The 16330-nt window shown below is 33.9% G+C and overlaps 2 protein-coding genes across 2 annotated transcripts; one reads left to right on the forward strand and one right to left on the reverse strand.

The window, feature by feature from the left end:
• The first annotated feature begins 5538 nt into the window (after nucleotides 1-5538).
• Nucleotides 5539-7196, forward strand: LOC132064964 (cold-regulated 413 plasma membrane protein 2-like). Its single transcript, XM_059458144.1, has 4 exons — nucleotides 5539-5797; nucleotides 6070-6177; nucleotides 6291-6361; nucleotides 6803-7196. The coding sequence occupies exons 1-4, from the start codon at nucleotides 5616-5618 to the stop codon at nucleotides 7054-7056; spliced, it is 615 nt and encodes a 204-aa protein (XP_059314127.1). The 5' UTR covers nucleotides 5539-5615; the 3' UTR covers nucleotides 7057-7196.
• Nucleotides 7197-8085: 889 nt separating this feature from the next.
• On the reverse strand, nucleotides 8086-14018 carry LOC132064963 (probable CoA ligase CCL6). Its single transcript, XM_059458143.1, has 19 exons — nucleotides 13763-14018; nucleotides 13023-13086; nucleotides 12585-12674; nucleotides 12419-12475; nucleotides 12257-12305; nucleotides 12064-12140; nucleotides 11801-11840; nucleotides 11628-11722; nucleotides 11363-11527; nucleotides 10894-11004; nucleotides 10704-10791; nucleotides 10502-10568; nucleotides 10321-10396; nucleotides 10127-10244; nucleotides 9761-10006; nucleotides 9456-9595; nucleotides 8854-9036; nucleotides 8664-8783; nucleotides 8086-8414 (listed from the first exon to the last, which is right to left on the reverse strand). Exons 1-19 carry the CDS (start codon nucleotides 13906-13908, stop codon nucleotides 8334-8336), a joined length of 2013 nt encoding a protein of 670 aa, XP_059314126.1. The 5' UTR covers nucleotides 13909-14018; the 3' UTR covers nucleotides 8086-8333.
• Between the last annotated feature and the right edge of the window lie 2312 nt (nucleotides 14019-16330).

The following is a 16330-nucleotide window of genomic DNA, read 5'->3' on the forward strand; positions in this document are numbered from 1 at the left end:
CTAAGTTTCCTTTTTTACTTCTTAATTTATTCTATAAATCTATGGCTTTAGCTTATCAACAATAGAAATTATGTTTTTGATTTCAAGTCTATGCTCTCAGTGAAAGGTTCGGGGCTATAACTACATGATTTGAAAGGTTCGGGGCTATAACTTCATGATTTAATTTGCTCTTATTTCCCTCTAATTTTTCTTTTTCTTTTTACTTCTTAATTTCTCCTTTCATCCTGTGAATTTATGGCTTTAACTTATCAACAATACAAATTATGTTATTTCCATTTAATGTTTATATGTGGTAAAAGTTATATTTTTTTAGTAGTGACAAATGCCTTAAGCTAAATGTATGATTAACTTAGGAGAAGAGGTTCCGACACTAATGAATAGATAATTTATGTAAGATAAATCTTGAAGGCAAATATTTAAACAACATTCCTAAAAATTGTCTGCAAACAACATTCCTAAAAATTGTCTGCAAACAACATTCCTAAAACTAATAAATAAGCGGCAAACAAATGTTTATACATTCTATTGACATAAAATGCTACTACTGTGAAAAGAGATGCAATATAAAAATTACTACAACATAAAACTAATAGTGATTGGTGCTAATTTAAGAAAACTTTTTTTCTTTTTTGATTGACATAATTCCTAGGAACCAAGTCTTTGAGTAATGAAAATAAATTTTTGTATTAATAATAAAATTGAGATCTATTTTCTGATTTGAAAATGAATCTTTAAATTATTTATAGTTTTGAATAATTATATGAATGACATGTTTTATAAGTTTAATAAGGTTTTTCAGGACCCTGCGAAGCACAGGCAAATTTACTAATCGAATAAGATACTTGAGAATGCTTATGATCTTTTGGTTTCTTGAATGAGGCATTTAAAAGTCAATATGCTCACTATCAGTTATCCATGTATAACCGTTATGGGAATTGAGAAAGCAAGGGATCTAGTCCAACCAGTAATGAACGAATCAAAACCCTGGCTTTTTGTTTGGATAAAAATTAAAAAATAAGTATAAACATTAAAGAATAGTAGCAATGAATAGAGGAGTGGTAATTAATACATTTATTCTTTTACAATAATAAATAATAAATAGAAATATAGGGAAAATTGCCAAAAAAATTGAGAAAAAAGATAAATATGATCCTTGGCCAAAGAGAGATGCTGTAACACCCCGTACCTTTAACCTAAGCTTTGACCATGATCCTAGACTTAGAAAATTAGATAAAGGATGTGAGAATTGGAATTTCCCTGTTCAGTTGTAAGATGGAGGTTTACGCCCATGAACAGTGATCGTATTTCAAGATACGATCCGTAAATCAAGTCGTAAACTGGTACCAAGGATTTCTGAACATTCTGGAATTTGACATTTTGATGTCACATGGTTAAATACGGACCGTATTTTCATTTTACGACCCGTATTTCAAAACATATTTAAAATTTGGGAAAACTTCCTTGATGAAAGTTGTAGAGCTTTGAAATACCTTTCCAACGGTATATTATGGGGGTCAAACGGACATCTGTGCAAAGAGTTATGGCCATTTTACTGAAGAGACGCAGTGCAGTCCATATGTCAAAATACGGACCGTATTTCAAAATACGGCCAGTATTTAACTGGGCCGAAAATCTAATTTTTCCAGAACAGTATATATTCGTCCATATCAGTTCTAATCATTATTTTTCATTCCTTCAAGCCCTAGAACGACTTCCTACCCTCTTCCATCATCAAGAACACCAAGGTAAGCCTACTCTAATTATTCCAAGTCAATTCTAATACATATCCTTGTAATCTAAACAAGAAATCATCATTCCTACACTAGGGTTTTCAAGAAAACCCATCTCAAGGTTCAAGAATTCAAGATTTTGGAAATCTTCTTCAAAGCTCAAGTCTTTAATTCAAGTTTTGGAGCGACTAAGGTATGTAGAGTTACTATCTACGTGTGGGAACATCATTGTTTCTTCCCCACGCCTCATAATCCTTAAATTATGATTCTCTGCTAAAACTAGGGTTTCTATACCATGCTCATGATAACCCTAGGTCCAAGTCCATGATTATACTATGTATGAATTGTTATAATTCCATCATTGAGTTCTTAATATTTCTTTATGATTATTGAGAATCCGTCCGTAATCCATGAAAACCCATATCTTGTATTCCATGGGTTCTTGCATGCATGTTTTAAATAAGATGATTATTTCATGAATATCCTACATGCTACAAGTTTTCATGCAATTGTATTATATAACTATGTTCATGCCATGATTCAAGATACATACATGCTATTTACAAGTTATTTCATGAAACCATGTTTACAAGTTATTTCGTGAAATCATGATTACAAGACAAGTACAAGTTAATTCACGAAAATCATGGGCTTCTTAGCCAACTATATTATGTTCATGTTTTGGGAGTTGTTTTAATTACCGAGGAAGGCTTCAGATAGCCTGAAACTACGTAGCCACCGTAGGATGAGGATCGTTCCACCCATGTCCCGGACGATATCTCATAATGACTGGATCCTTTCATATTTTATTAAATCTCATGTTCCCTGGCAAGGACTGAGTGTTCTGCTGGCGGGACGCAAGCACCAGACCATGTATCGGTTATAAGTTATTGCTCTCCCTACTTATGATATTTTTACTCATGCTTTATATTATATATGTATTCATGTTCATGCTCATAACCAGGTTTCAGTTTCACGTTCCGTTCTTATCTTTATTACTTTATGTCCCATGTTATTTCATTCAGTTGCTTTACATACCGATACATTCAATGTGCTTTGACGTCCCCTTTTATTGCCCGGGGGCCTGCATTTCACGATGCAGGTACGTATTTACAGGACGCCGCATCTGCTCAGTAGGATTTGCTCGTATCAGCTCATTGGTGAGCCCCATCTCATTCGGGGTTTAGTCAGTTATCTTTATTTTACTAGTCATGCATTTAAAGGTATGCTGGAGAGCCTTGTCCCAGCAAGTACGTTTTCCAGTCAAGATTCATGATTAGAGGTTTCATAGACTAGTCAGTTTAGTTATGTTAGACATGCAAGGTGTTTAGCCATCTTTGGCTCAACTCATGTTATTTCCGCATTTATGATTTAAACAAGTATTTCATTAAATTATTATGACATCTCATGTTTTATAAAAGCTCATCACGTTCATGCTATATTTCCGCTCATGTATGCCTCATGATGATTCAGCAAGCCATGTGGTTCGCTCGGTCACATGCAGTATGGCACCGAGTGCCGTGTTTCGCCCAGGCCATGGTTCGGGGCGTGACAGATGCCACATCATCTCTTATTACTTAGCTTAATATTATATATAGATAGATAAATATAGATATAGATAATGAGCTTTATTGCAAAAGTTTGTCATAAAGGTCAGCTTTTGTTACTGCTATGTGGGCTTGAGTTCTATGTTTATTGGCTTTTATTAATCCATTGTATTAGTAAATTAGGTACAAAAATGATCAAAAAAATGAGATAAAAGATAAATACAAATGCTGGGCAAAGAGAGTGTCAGCTTTATATAGATACAGATTAGGACCATCCTCCTCAGTTGTAGTGGGACTTGTAATTTACAATCTAGAAATTAAATTTAAATAGTTAGTCATTCAGCCGCTTAAATTAAAATAGCCGATAAATATATGTATATACAATTCATAGATAATCTGTATATACTGACTAAGAAAAAAAATTATAAATTCAACCAATTATTTATGCAAAAAAAGATCCCAATTAAGCCAAAAGTAAAAAGTGTCCGTATCCTCAAATAATTTCAGCTGGGCTATAGACAACTATATTCCGGGCCCCCTCAAGGCCCAAGCTAGTAGAACTTTAACTTTTAGCCTCCAAAGTCTTGGAAACCTCAAAAATTGACGGTGATTTGCACAAATAGAATCTCTTGTGTTACTATTTAATTGTTTATCCCTTTAAATAAATTTAGCAAAAATAGTTTACGAATCAGAATTTTCCCCATAAATTCTAGTAGAGAGTATAGTATAAATGGTATCGTGACTTTGAAATAAAATTATTCGTAATTTTAGCCGAATACTAAGAATTTATGATGTGGCTGGACAAAAATTTGACTTGCCACAATGGATCACTAGAACTTTAGTTCCGAAAAAATTTGTACTAAAGTTCTAGTGATCATAAGAAGTTGTGGCAACTGGCAAATCAAATCTTTTTCAACAAATTAGTGTCCGTTATTTCATCTTCCATTCAATTTTCAGATATCCTTTTGTTTAAGTTGTTTAATTCTTGCGAAAAAGTCAAAAAAAAAATAAAAAATAATAATAAATCCTGTAGTCTGATAATGTTTGTGGAAGTATGTCGACATAAGAGGTCTCTTTGTTGGAATACTGAACCAGAAGGCATATTTTTGGTAAATATTTAGATTAGATGGATTTTCATACACAGGGAGTTTCCGAATACGGAATTTGCATGTAAGAGTAAGGAACTTTAGTATATTGCGCTGGAATATTTACATATTTGAATAAAGATATTTTTGTTCAAATTTTAAATAATGAATAGTTTTGAAATTATGGCTAAATGTTTATTAGCTGTCTGAAAGTTTTTTTTTTTTTCCTTTTTTATCCTATAACGGAGCATCCTTGACCTATATATTCTTCATAAACTTTGGTTAACTCTTATATCTATTCACCAAAATATAAATAAGTACTACTCTCTCCGTCCCAATTTAAGTGTCTGAATTTGATTTGCCACAAAGTTTAAGGAATAAAAAGAGATTTTTAAACTTTATGGTCCTAAATTAAAGATGAGTGTAATGTATTAAAATATTCTTTGAACCATGTGGTTTTAAATAGAATGTCCGAATTGTCAATTTATTAAATATAGAAGGAGACACTCTTTTCTAGATAAACTAGAAAAGAAAATTAGATACTTAAATTGGGACCGAGGGAGTAATAACTAATGGATTAACAATCAGTAATTAATGCAGGAAGTAGCACTTAAATCCCCCATGTTCCTGCTTCTCTATTATAAAATAATGCTTTGATGAATCATCACTGATATTTTTGCCACCTAATATTTCTATCTTTTAGCATGAATTGGTTATGAAGTTCACCAATATCTATACGCATCAATCAATTGCCCCTTCCGATTACAGAAATACGGAATTAAACAAATAATGCAACGGATGTGACAAGGCATGTGGATTGGACCCAAACTTAATTCAATGAGAGGGATATTTTTAGAGGTCGGCCAAGCCTAAAAATAAATTAGATTATCAAAAATGGATGCCTTTTTAATATATGAGTCATCATTACATATAGATAAATATCTTATAATGTTAAAGATGATATGAAGTTTAAAATAGCACGTAAAGACACAGCAACTGGCATAGTCGTTTTGTTTCATTGGATGCTTGGATTCGTTACATATAAGAAATCAATTTATTGGGCTCCACGTGGCACACTCTCTGCATTAACAAACAAAACTGTCACAATCATTCCAGTTTGACTTAACTCCATCGACCTTGTTTTCATAGTTAAGATATTTTAAATATATATATTTATTGTCACAACTTTCTTTTGAATCTGCAACTCAAAATCTTGAAAAAGAACATTCTTTTTGTAGAAGAACTTGTTGAAGATGGGGATGAAGAAGAGTTATTTGGCAATGAAGACAGATGCAGCAGTAGCAAGTGATCTGATTGAATCAGATTTTAAGGAAATTGGTGTTGCTGCTAGGAAGTTAGCTAATCATGCTATCATGCTTGGTGGCCTTGGTTTTGGCACTTCTTTTCTCAAATGGATGGCTTCTTTTGCTGCTGTGTAATCCCCCTCTTCTCTTTCTCTCTAAACTCGAACTGTTTCAATATTTAAAATCGATGGGTTAAATATTAGTGCTTTGACTTAGTATTTGTTGAAATTTTAGTGATTTTTTCGTGCATATATTTCTATACTATTCTGTAAAAAAGATATTTAATTCAGTTGAACCTGTTGCATCTGCCCCTGACTTGTCTTTTGTGTTTGATAAAATGGATGAAAATAGCAGACTAATAGCTATTTTTTGCATCTTTGAATTGCAATATATTGTTATACAGTTACTTGTTGATCTTGGATCGAACAAACTGGAGGACCAACATGCTCACAAGTCTCCTAATTCCTTACATTTTCTTGACTCTCCCTTCAATACTCTTTAATTTGTTCAGGTATTTCTTTATTTCCCTTAGCTATGTTCTATTCTTTCAACATATTTTTTATACATAAATTTATCTCTTCGACTTTGTAACACTCTGTATGTATGCTGTTGCTAAATCTGCAGGGGAGATGTCGGAAAATGGTTATCTGTGATCGCTGTTGTAACACGCCTTTTTTTCCCAAAACACTTTCCAGGTTCATTATATATATATATCTTCTTATGGTCGATATGATATGTAACTAGGGGATATTATTTACCCAACTGTTTCAATTAAAAACAAAAAGACATTGAAATGAATATTGGAGTCTCCTTACTTCTACTAGTAAGGTTTAGACCACCAGTTCATTCAGTCAATGAAGTTACGATCGTTTATGATTATCATGCCTTTTCAAGTGGATAAAGAGGCGGATCCAGGATTTGCATTTAATGAGTTCAACATTTAGATTCTTCCTACTGAACCCATGACCACGTTTGAAATCACGAGAGTTCATAGTTTAATATTTAGACAAGGCAACTTTTAATTATTTTCACATACATTTTATAATCTGTGTCAAAAGTACTGTGTTAAGTTGAACCCGTTACGTCTACTCTCCATTCACCTCCGAGTGAATTTTGTTGACATGTTTTGTGTGCAGATTGGCTAGAAGCACCAGCAGCATTGGTCCTTCTAATGGTGGTAGCGCCCAGTTTTTTTGCTGACACCGCAAGGGGCAGTTGGATTGGTATATTGATTTGCCTAGTCATTGGCTGCTATCTCTTGCAAGAACACATTAGAGCATCTGGTGGATTCAGAAATGCTTTCACTAAAGCTAATGGTGTTTCAAACACTATAGGAATCGTCCTCGTCATGGTTTATCCAGTCTGGGCATTGATTCTCTTCATTCTGTGAACAAAAAAATTTGACAACTTATCATGATTGCGATTTGTTTGGAAGATTGAGTGTAATTGTTTTTCTTCAATGTCGATTTGTGTGGTAATTCTGGAATACATTGCTCGTTTGTTGTGTGAATAATATGTTTCTGTGCCTAAGATTCATTTACCTTATCTACCATGATTTGTGGATGTTTGTATAAGAAGTGACACCGTGCATTTTCATTTACCTCTCTCTTTTTGGATCTGTTTTTTCTTTCTTCAAAAAAACTTCAATCTTCAAGTGAATGAATAGATTTTCTTTTGTTTCAAGTTTATTAGATTTAAGCATTTCAAAGATAAAAAGGAATAAAAATAACCGAAACTAAAACAAAAAGGACAGTCAAGTGCGCTAAACTCTCACTGTGCAAGAGGTTCGGAGAAAGACAGGACCATAGTACCATAATAAGAGTAGTTTTAGTTCAGTAATTAACTAGTCCATTTGAAGACGAGAAGCAGAAGCGGAAACATACTGCTACTTTATGTGAAACTTATTAAGGATGAGCACTTATAAGGCTATAACATCATCCTTTTTGGACTGTTAAGATTGTAAATATTTGTTAAATGTGAACGACGACTCTATTAAACACATCTAGAGAGAGGCGAACCAATATGTCGATTTTTTGGCAAACGAAAGGCAAAAGCATGATGAAGATTTGATAATCTGAGAGTTTCTTCTCCTGGCAGACTTAAGCGGTGTTGCATTTAAAAAATTGTAAACTACCTTTTTTAGTATTTTCCAATGTACCAAAAAAAAAAAAAAGCGGGTCTTATTGACCGAATGCACACCTCCACGAGTAGTATCCAACAAAAGTTATCAGGACTAAGTTACTACTAAAAACTTGAATCATTTCAGTGAATTTATGTAGCCTGAACAGGTTCGAGCTTTAGCAATTCGATAAACTGTAATTCAAGAATTTATATTTATATGGTTGAAGGGGCGAAAAACCTAATAAACTAGAAGCCTAGTTTGAAATACTCCACTCACAAGTCACAAGGGGAAGCAATGTGGTCATAAAACATCACTCTGTTCTTTATATCCTTTGGCAAATGATATGACACGTTCAGATTTTGTAGACTCTGAACGTGTAGATACTAATTTTCATTATTTGGTAATCTTGATGAAGTTCATATATACATAAAATAAGGGAAAGCATCGAGAAAATACATATATCGGTTCTTTCTCATGATGTATCAATTCTAAATGTAGATTATCAGTAATATGCACTTGATACCAGCTTTGAACTTCCGAAAGAATCATCTGAAGCTTGTCAATCGATCAGCACTTCCAGTCAGCTTTGTTTGCTTTGCTTCTTTGTACAGTCGATCAATAATATCCTACAAACATAACATGTAACAGTAACACTATCAAGTGACGCCATACAAATCTTAGCAGCTAATCTGGTGGTTGATTTCACATATTGTCATTGATAACCTTACTCACAAATCATTTATTGACACTGAACTTTACCAACTATAACAATAAAGTCACCACTATAACGAACTACAATATTTTAATGGGTAAAGTCTTGTGATTTCACTGCTACAACGGGTAAAATTCAATTTTAAAAAACCAAATTTGTATACCTTGTAATAGTTGAGCAGCTGTGGCCTTTTGAGTTTGAATGTGGGGGTAACTAAATCTCTCTCAATGTCAAAAGGAATTGGCTCCAAATGAACTGCACGCAACATTTCAAAGCCTCGAAGCTGTGGAAGTATTTTTCAGATCAGAATAAGAACTAGAAAGAAGTATATATAGAATCAAATTGGTAAGTACCTGGTGTTTCCTAGCAGTGCTGTTGAGTTCATCCAGAATGTACTTCCTTGCTTTCGAGTTATTGCATAGAGATGAAAAATCTCCGGTTTCTTGATTACTTGAGGCCCAATCTTCGAGTGGCTTTCTTTCTGGAACAACCACAGCCACTAAAAAGGACTCAAAACTGCTTCCATATATCCAAATCTGTGGACCAGATGATGAGTGAGAAGGAAATCGCGAAAACTGACATGGTATTACAAGGAACATAGGATAATCCATGATAACGTTTTTTTTTAATTATTTTCACTTAGAATAATTCTAAAATGAGCTTGAATGGAGCAACATGGTCAGTGAGAATTTATATAGCTGACCCAAATTGCTTGCGATTCACATATAGTTGTTGCTGTTGTTGTTTAGAGACTCTCTTAAGACTGAGGATTTTATAGTTTATACATCTTGCAATTCTTACTAGAAAAGTTATTCCTGTCGCATCCCAACTCTAAAACTGCAAAGTTTCCTAATAAAACTCGTGTCTCGTTTTGGAATCAGAGAAACCATTTTTCCATCAACAATACTATAATCTGTAAATTAGGGGAAAAAATGAGAGAAGTTTTTTGGCTTACTGAAGTAACAAGTGGGCATCTGGAGTATACGCCTTCAATGTTTTCCACAGCCACATACTCCCCTTGGGAGAGCTTAAATATATTCTTTTTCCGGTCAATGATTTTCATTGCTCCGTCTGGTTGCCACTCACCAATGTCACCTGAAATTTTTCCCTATGCTCAATATTTGTTTGCACAAAATCAAATACAGCACAGCTCAAGATCAATTATATTAACTATCAGGTCATTGATAATTGCGTTGCAACTTCATTCATATAGCTGAAAGATGTTACTCACTGGTGGTAATTCTTAATTGTTTTTCTTACCTGTATGAAACCATCCATCCACAAGTACTGATTTTGTAAGATCTTCTCGTTTATGGTACCCCGAAAACAAGGTTTTTCCCCTCAGACAAATTTCTCCACGTGGCACGCTTGCAAGCGCGTCATATCCCATTTCTGGCACGGACTCAAGTCTTGCCTCAATTGTAGTCATTGGAACGCCAACAGTTCCTATCATGGGGTATACATTGGCTATGGATGCAAAACATCCTCCACAACTTTCAGTGAGACCTAACATTGAAGAAAATGGATTTTAGGATTTGAAAGCAATAATACATACTTCCACAAATTACGTAAAGATACTCCTAGTAAGTTCACTATAGTAAATTTGGCACTAGTAGTATTCAATACCATATCCTTGTGATAAAGAACAGCAACATGTCACCCTTAGAAATTCTTCGACGTGCTTGGGCAAAGGAGCAGCTCCAGAAAGCATAAGACGAACTCGTCCACCAAATGCTAGTTTAATCTGGAGTGAAAATATATATACAATTAAGGTTAACCATATTATGGACCAGGTAAATGCTGGGAATCAGATAGCTTACCTTGTCAAAAACCAGCCTGTCAAAGCGCGGAGCTGCTTCGTCTTGTCTGAGTCCTTTCTCCATATTCCTTAATTTGCTGTAAAATATATAAGTATAGTAATGCTTAATATATGATTTGAATAAAGGGATCGATTCAAATGATGCTGATCTAAAGTACAAAAAAGGTTATACGAGGACGTACTAGTTGTATGCGTACTGGAAAAGTAGCTTCTTTACTGTGCCTCCAGCTTCAATTTTTTCCATCACACCTGAATTGCCCACAATCAAAGACAAAAATTAGTAGTAATTGCAATCGGAACAACACGAGACTATCCTTTACGCAAAAATTTATTGATATCAAATATTAAGCCTGAACTTTGTTTATTGAATAGTAGATTATAAACCTGCGTATAACCGGTCATAAATTCTTGGAACTCCACAGAATATAGTCGGCTTTAATACCAGAAGATCCTCAATCAAGTATCTAACGTCCTGTTATTCAGATGCAAACATCTAATTAAATGAATTGGCCTTTAAGACACAACAAGTTTATAGTTTAAAAAAAAAAAAAAAGCTTAACAAAAGCTATCTTACGCCTTGCCAAAATCCTATTGAAGCACCCCTGTATATGCAATATGTTTCAATTATTTGATCAAATATATGAGCCAGTGGAAGGAATGAAAAGTACACGTCCTCCCCTGTTCCCTGAGATTAAAACAAATTGATAAGACTGAGATCACAAGCTCTCTTTGCACCAATGAAATAAGATAGATAATAATATAAACCAGCAGAAGATTTATTATCTGAATAAAGCCAAACAGGACTACTCAACTTAGAACTTCGGGCAAGTTCGTGAAATATGTAGGCATATAGAATGAAAATCTTACTCAGGAGATTAAAAGTGAGCGGTCAAATAACAATTCCTCTCAAGCTTTTCAGATGATATGATGTCTTCAGTTCAAGATAGCTCAAAATAATTGCTTGTGATGGATCAAGAAAAGACACTAACTCAACACAAACATTGATGATAGTGGTTAAATTGCAAATAATAACTCAAACTTACCTCTTTGTCTGTTTCAACGAGAAGTTGATCCGTCGACAGAACTTCTCCCATGAAGGCCCCATTAGTCAGAATGACACCTTTTGGTTCTCCAGTAGTTCCGCTAGTGTACATAATTGTGCAAATATCAGTCTTCTGTTTCTGAGGAAGTTCATGATCCAAGCTTCCCTGCATAGAGTGACACAACGCTTAAGTGAAGGTAGGAACAACTAGTTATCACAAGGCAGATCAATGAATATGACATCTGCATTAACATATTGCCTTTTACCATTTGAACAAACTCTTCCCATGAGAAGCAACCTACTCCATGTTCCTCTGCTTCACTTTTCTGCATGCTGGTAATGTTTCCGAAGCTCACGATAGCTTAAGAAAAGATATACAAGTTACTCTCACTGAACCGCAAATACCAGCTTAATGGGGAAAGTTAATAGTTTGACCTACTTTTTAGGTAAGAATTGCACTTTGACAAGCATGATAAGATCTGCAAAAGAACTCAATGATTAGGTAACTTTGAATATCAGAAGTATTAAGCATTAGGTAATTCATTGAAAGAACATAATGAACAGTTCAATGAAAGTCCACGTAGCACTTTCGGTACTATCACTTTAGTCCTCATTGTCTCAGTGCTAATGGACAATGTAATTTGCGGTTCACGAATAAGAACGAAAAAATATGACGTTGAGGATAAGGAAAAGAGAATATACAGCTGGTATCTTGCTTTCTTGGGCAAAAACTATTGAAACTTCAGCGTGGTTTATGATAAATTCCACTGCATTTGCACCTGCAATTCAGGCAAGTTCAAAGAACGTATCTACGATTATGCTCTTGCGGAAAACAGTTGGAGAACTTTTTTTTTTTCAAAAGGGGGTGAGGATAGAGAGATCGAGAGCAAGATACCAAGAGAATCATAGAGTGGTACATATGAAATTGCTTGGCTGTTACAAGCCTGTGATCAAATCAACAAACAAAATTATCTCTCCAAATGTAATAGTAAACTGAAGGTAAAACATATTTCTTTGTTTTGTGAGCAAATAAATTATTCACGCAGCAAATGTGTACCTCCATTGCCATTATCCACTCAGGAGAGTTCACACCATAGATGCCACATCTGTCTCCCTAAGTAAACAGAAGTATACTTTAGATGTAATTTAGCCTAAATGTGTGGATTATACTCAAAACTCGTAGCAAATTTTGAGGTTAATTTGATAACAGAGATAGAACTCACCGGATTAACACCACGGCTTCGGATGGCTGAACCAATCTTAACTGTGGTATCATAAACCTCCTCATATGTCAACCAATTATAGGGACCTGCCTGTAAACAATGCTCAAATTCATTCTTTTCTTCCTTTTTTCATTCTTTTCTTTTTATAATTATTTTTATTTTTTCCCATTTTCATCAATCCGTCTATACTAGTTTGTTTGTTCCAAATGGTCTGCTAAATGGATTTTTTTTTTTTTTTGTCTAACAATGTAAGCAATTTAAACCAACATACTATTTCACAATTTGGGATTAAGTTGAGCTTGTCCCTTTCAAAGAATGAGGAATTGCTCAAAAGCCCCAACAGTTTGCATTGTATGTTGAATTTATAGTAAGTTCTTAAAGATCATTTACAGTTATGCTTAGACTCATCTCAACAAATGAACACTGCAGAAAATGTACCTTTTTGTCGACAACCTGACGGCGGCCAAGCAGTTGATTTTTGGGATTCTTCTTAACTGATTCACTGCGAGGAAAATTTTGATGTTTTACAATGCGCATGTAATGATGTCAGAAAGTAAGAAAGAACTTAGAAAAAGAAAACATGAACGCAACACATTTTCTCCTAAAAATCAATTCCAGTTTGAGAGTAAAAAAGTAAGAAAAATGGATATTTATCGGCTAGAATTTTCACTGAGAGAAGTCAAAGGAATTCAACATATATATATATATATATATATCATGTGATTTTTAAGCAAAGGGGTGTCAATTTTGGAGCATGATAATATAATATGAGGCCCGACATTGGGAAACATCGTAACAGGAACAGGTCTGTCTCATACTACTGAATTCCTAAAACTAGATCATGAGGCAAGTATTATCCAAAACCATAGAAAAATGAAAACATTCCAGTCCAATTTGGGTCACTACAACACAAATGTTAAAAGACTCACATCAATCAATCAACTAAGCTTCAATCCCAAAGTAGGCCATACAAACCATTATAATCAATTCAGAGGATTCATCTTAATCATACTATTTTTATGCCAATTATCAACCTACTGGAATCCTCCTTTTATCCGAGTTTGAGTCCAACAATGCTCTAGGAAACTCACATTACAAAATCGAAAATGCACAAAAAAAAAACCAAAAAAACAGGGGAAATAACAACCTGGTAATTCAGGTGGAAGTAGTTTAATTACCTAAAGAAGTCCCAAGGTGACTCAAAACAAGTAGGCATTTCCATGAGACCATCTTTAGCATAAATGCTCCTGTAAACAGGTCCTGCTGACGGCTTTCCATCAGCAGCTGGTCGGCTTTCTTCAACTTTCACCGTATAACTTGACATTCTTCCCTGATAGATAAAGAATACACAATTGAATTGAGAAAAAATAGATTTCTATAAAATCGCAGTGAAGTGATGTTATTGTGTGTATATATATATATATGAATGATCAAATTTAGCTAAAACTAAGTCCACAAAGTGCTAAGAAAAAGGAAATGAGTTGGGAAAAGGTGGTTAGTTGAGCAGAGTTAAATGCAGCAAAATTCATGACTTGCCAGCTAACTGATTATGGAGGCCTTAATTGATCTCAGTAACTGGTACCTACTTTTGCTGGTGTCAATTATTCTCTTACGACTTACATACACACACACAAAAAATAAAACAGAGTAAATTGGGTTGTTAATAGAATTACTCCATATCTGCTTTGGCAGAATTATCTAATGTACAAGATACTAACAGCCGTAACGGATGAAATAATCGTATAAAAGATTATGTACTAGTAATAGTGTCCAGTTTAGGCTGTGACCTTGCAGATGAGAAAGGACATGGTATTAAATGTGCTGCGAAGAAAGTGGTGGAAGATGTAAGACAATTTATTGACCTTAGATTTTCTTCTATTTCCTCAATCTGATAAGTATTTAAGTTTGTTCATTTAATTACAGCGCAAAACATTGCGTTTTAGGCAATGCTCAGTATATAATTAAACAGACCAGAAAGAATTTTTTGAAAGAATACGTAAGAAGTTTCGTGCCAAAGAGAAAATACTTAAAAGGGAAATGCGTATAAGAGTTTGAAAGTCTTGAAACCCTCTTCTCTCTTGTTATTGTTGCTTCTTTTTTTTTTGTTCGAAAAGACTATGAATTTTTTCTATACTATGAACGTTTTTATTACACAGATTGACTTGCTTAGAATACATAGTACCTAGACAATCATTATCAAGATAACAAACGTTTTTGTTGCCTTTTTAAGTTCTTTTTCCCCTGGCACTCCAATAATGTTTGTGCTAAAAATTTAGAATGAAGACGAATAGAGGTATTAGACATTAGATACGTGTTGGGTTACATTTGGGCTTGTTAAAGTTGGTCGAGTTGATAAACATTTTTTTGCAGATTGGCCTTCAACGGCGCTGGTCTTTAATTTTTGTCCCTCAAATTGCTCGTCTTTAATTTTTGTCCTTCGCTTAAAATAATAGCCAAAAATACCTTGAAATTCCGGGATCGAACCCTGCTTAGTAAAAAAAAAAAAAAAATCGCAAGGCAAGGCTAAAAATAAGGCAGAATTTAGTTATGCCTTATAAGGCAGATTTTTTTTTTTTTTTACTCTGCTGGATTCTACAGAAGTAAGGCCTAAATTTTGCTCGAATAAGCCTAATTTGCTAGGAAATTCTATCTTGCTATTTTTTTTGATGCTCTGCTGGGATTCGAACTCAGAATCTTAGGGGTATTTTCGGCCACTTAAAGTGTCGAAGGACAAAAATTATAGACCAACAATTTGAGGGGTAAAATTGAAAGACCACCCCCCGAATAAGGGCATTTGTAAATCAAATCATAACTCATCCAATGTTTGATTGCATGATTATATCAAATGAGCGGGTTAATTTGAGCTAAATGCTGAGTCATCACCCGACCCATAAATTATTTTTTATTTATTTGCTTGTTCATTTATAATTTGTTTAATTACAAATCAAGCTAATGCTTTTTTAATTTATCCTGACTATATTAAACAAACTATACCCAGAAGAATTTATTTTTCTATGTTCAAGCTTTTTTATCCGTCAATTTGAATTATATACGCATCCCAAAATTAATCTAAACCTTATAGATAGACTGCCTAGAGATATGCCCAACCTCCCATTTAAGTCTAGACGGTTCAGGATGTTATATTTTTATGAACTAAATCTGATATCATTATAAATTAATCTAGTTATTATTAAGAACAAATAAATGATTATAAAGACCAATGAACTTCACAAATTGAAAATTGAATGATTTAAATCCAAATTTCCATTAAATGAAAATGAATGGACCTAACTTAGGCTATGTCCTAAATGACCCGTCAATTTATATACCCGCCCAAATTTAGATGAGTCGATAGCAATTATACTATATTTTAATGACCTAAATTTGACACCATTAAAAATGAATTTAATTAGTTTTGTCGTGGAGTTCATAACTCTAAGCGAGCGGTGGAAAAATGGCTGACCTTTAGACATGTATCATGTTTTTTTATGCACAAATTGTGACGAAAATGACAAATATAATCAAAAGAAATATATGCAGACAAATCTTTACGGTTCCATATGTCCCCAGAACTAACTCATACTTGGAGATATCGTTATATCTTTGTCAAATTTTTATAAGAACATTTCTTCGTAAAATGTGTTATTGTACATTTTATTATCTCCAAATATATTTTGTAGTTTGGTACTGTCAGTATGTAGATTCGTGGAACCAGTTAGAACCGAATAGGTGCTCGAAAAAGTAAA

Source organism: Lycium ferocissimum, chromosome 7, assembly GCF_029784015.1.
Source record: "Lycium ferocissimum isolate CSIRO_LF1 chromosome 7, AGI_CSIRO_Lferr_CH_V1, whole genome shotgun sequence".
NCBI lineage: Eukaryota > Viridiplantae > Streptophyta > Magnoliopsida > Solanales > Solanaceae > Lycium > Lycium ferocissimum.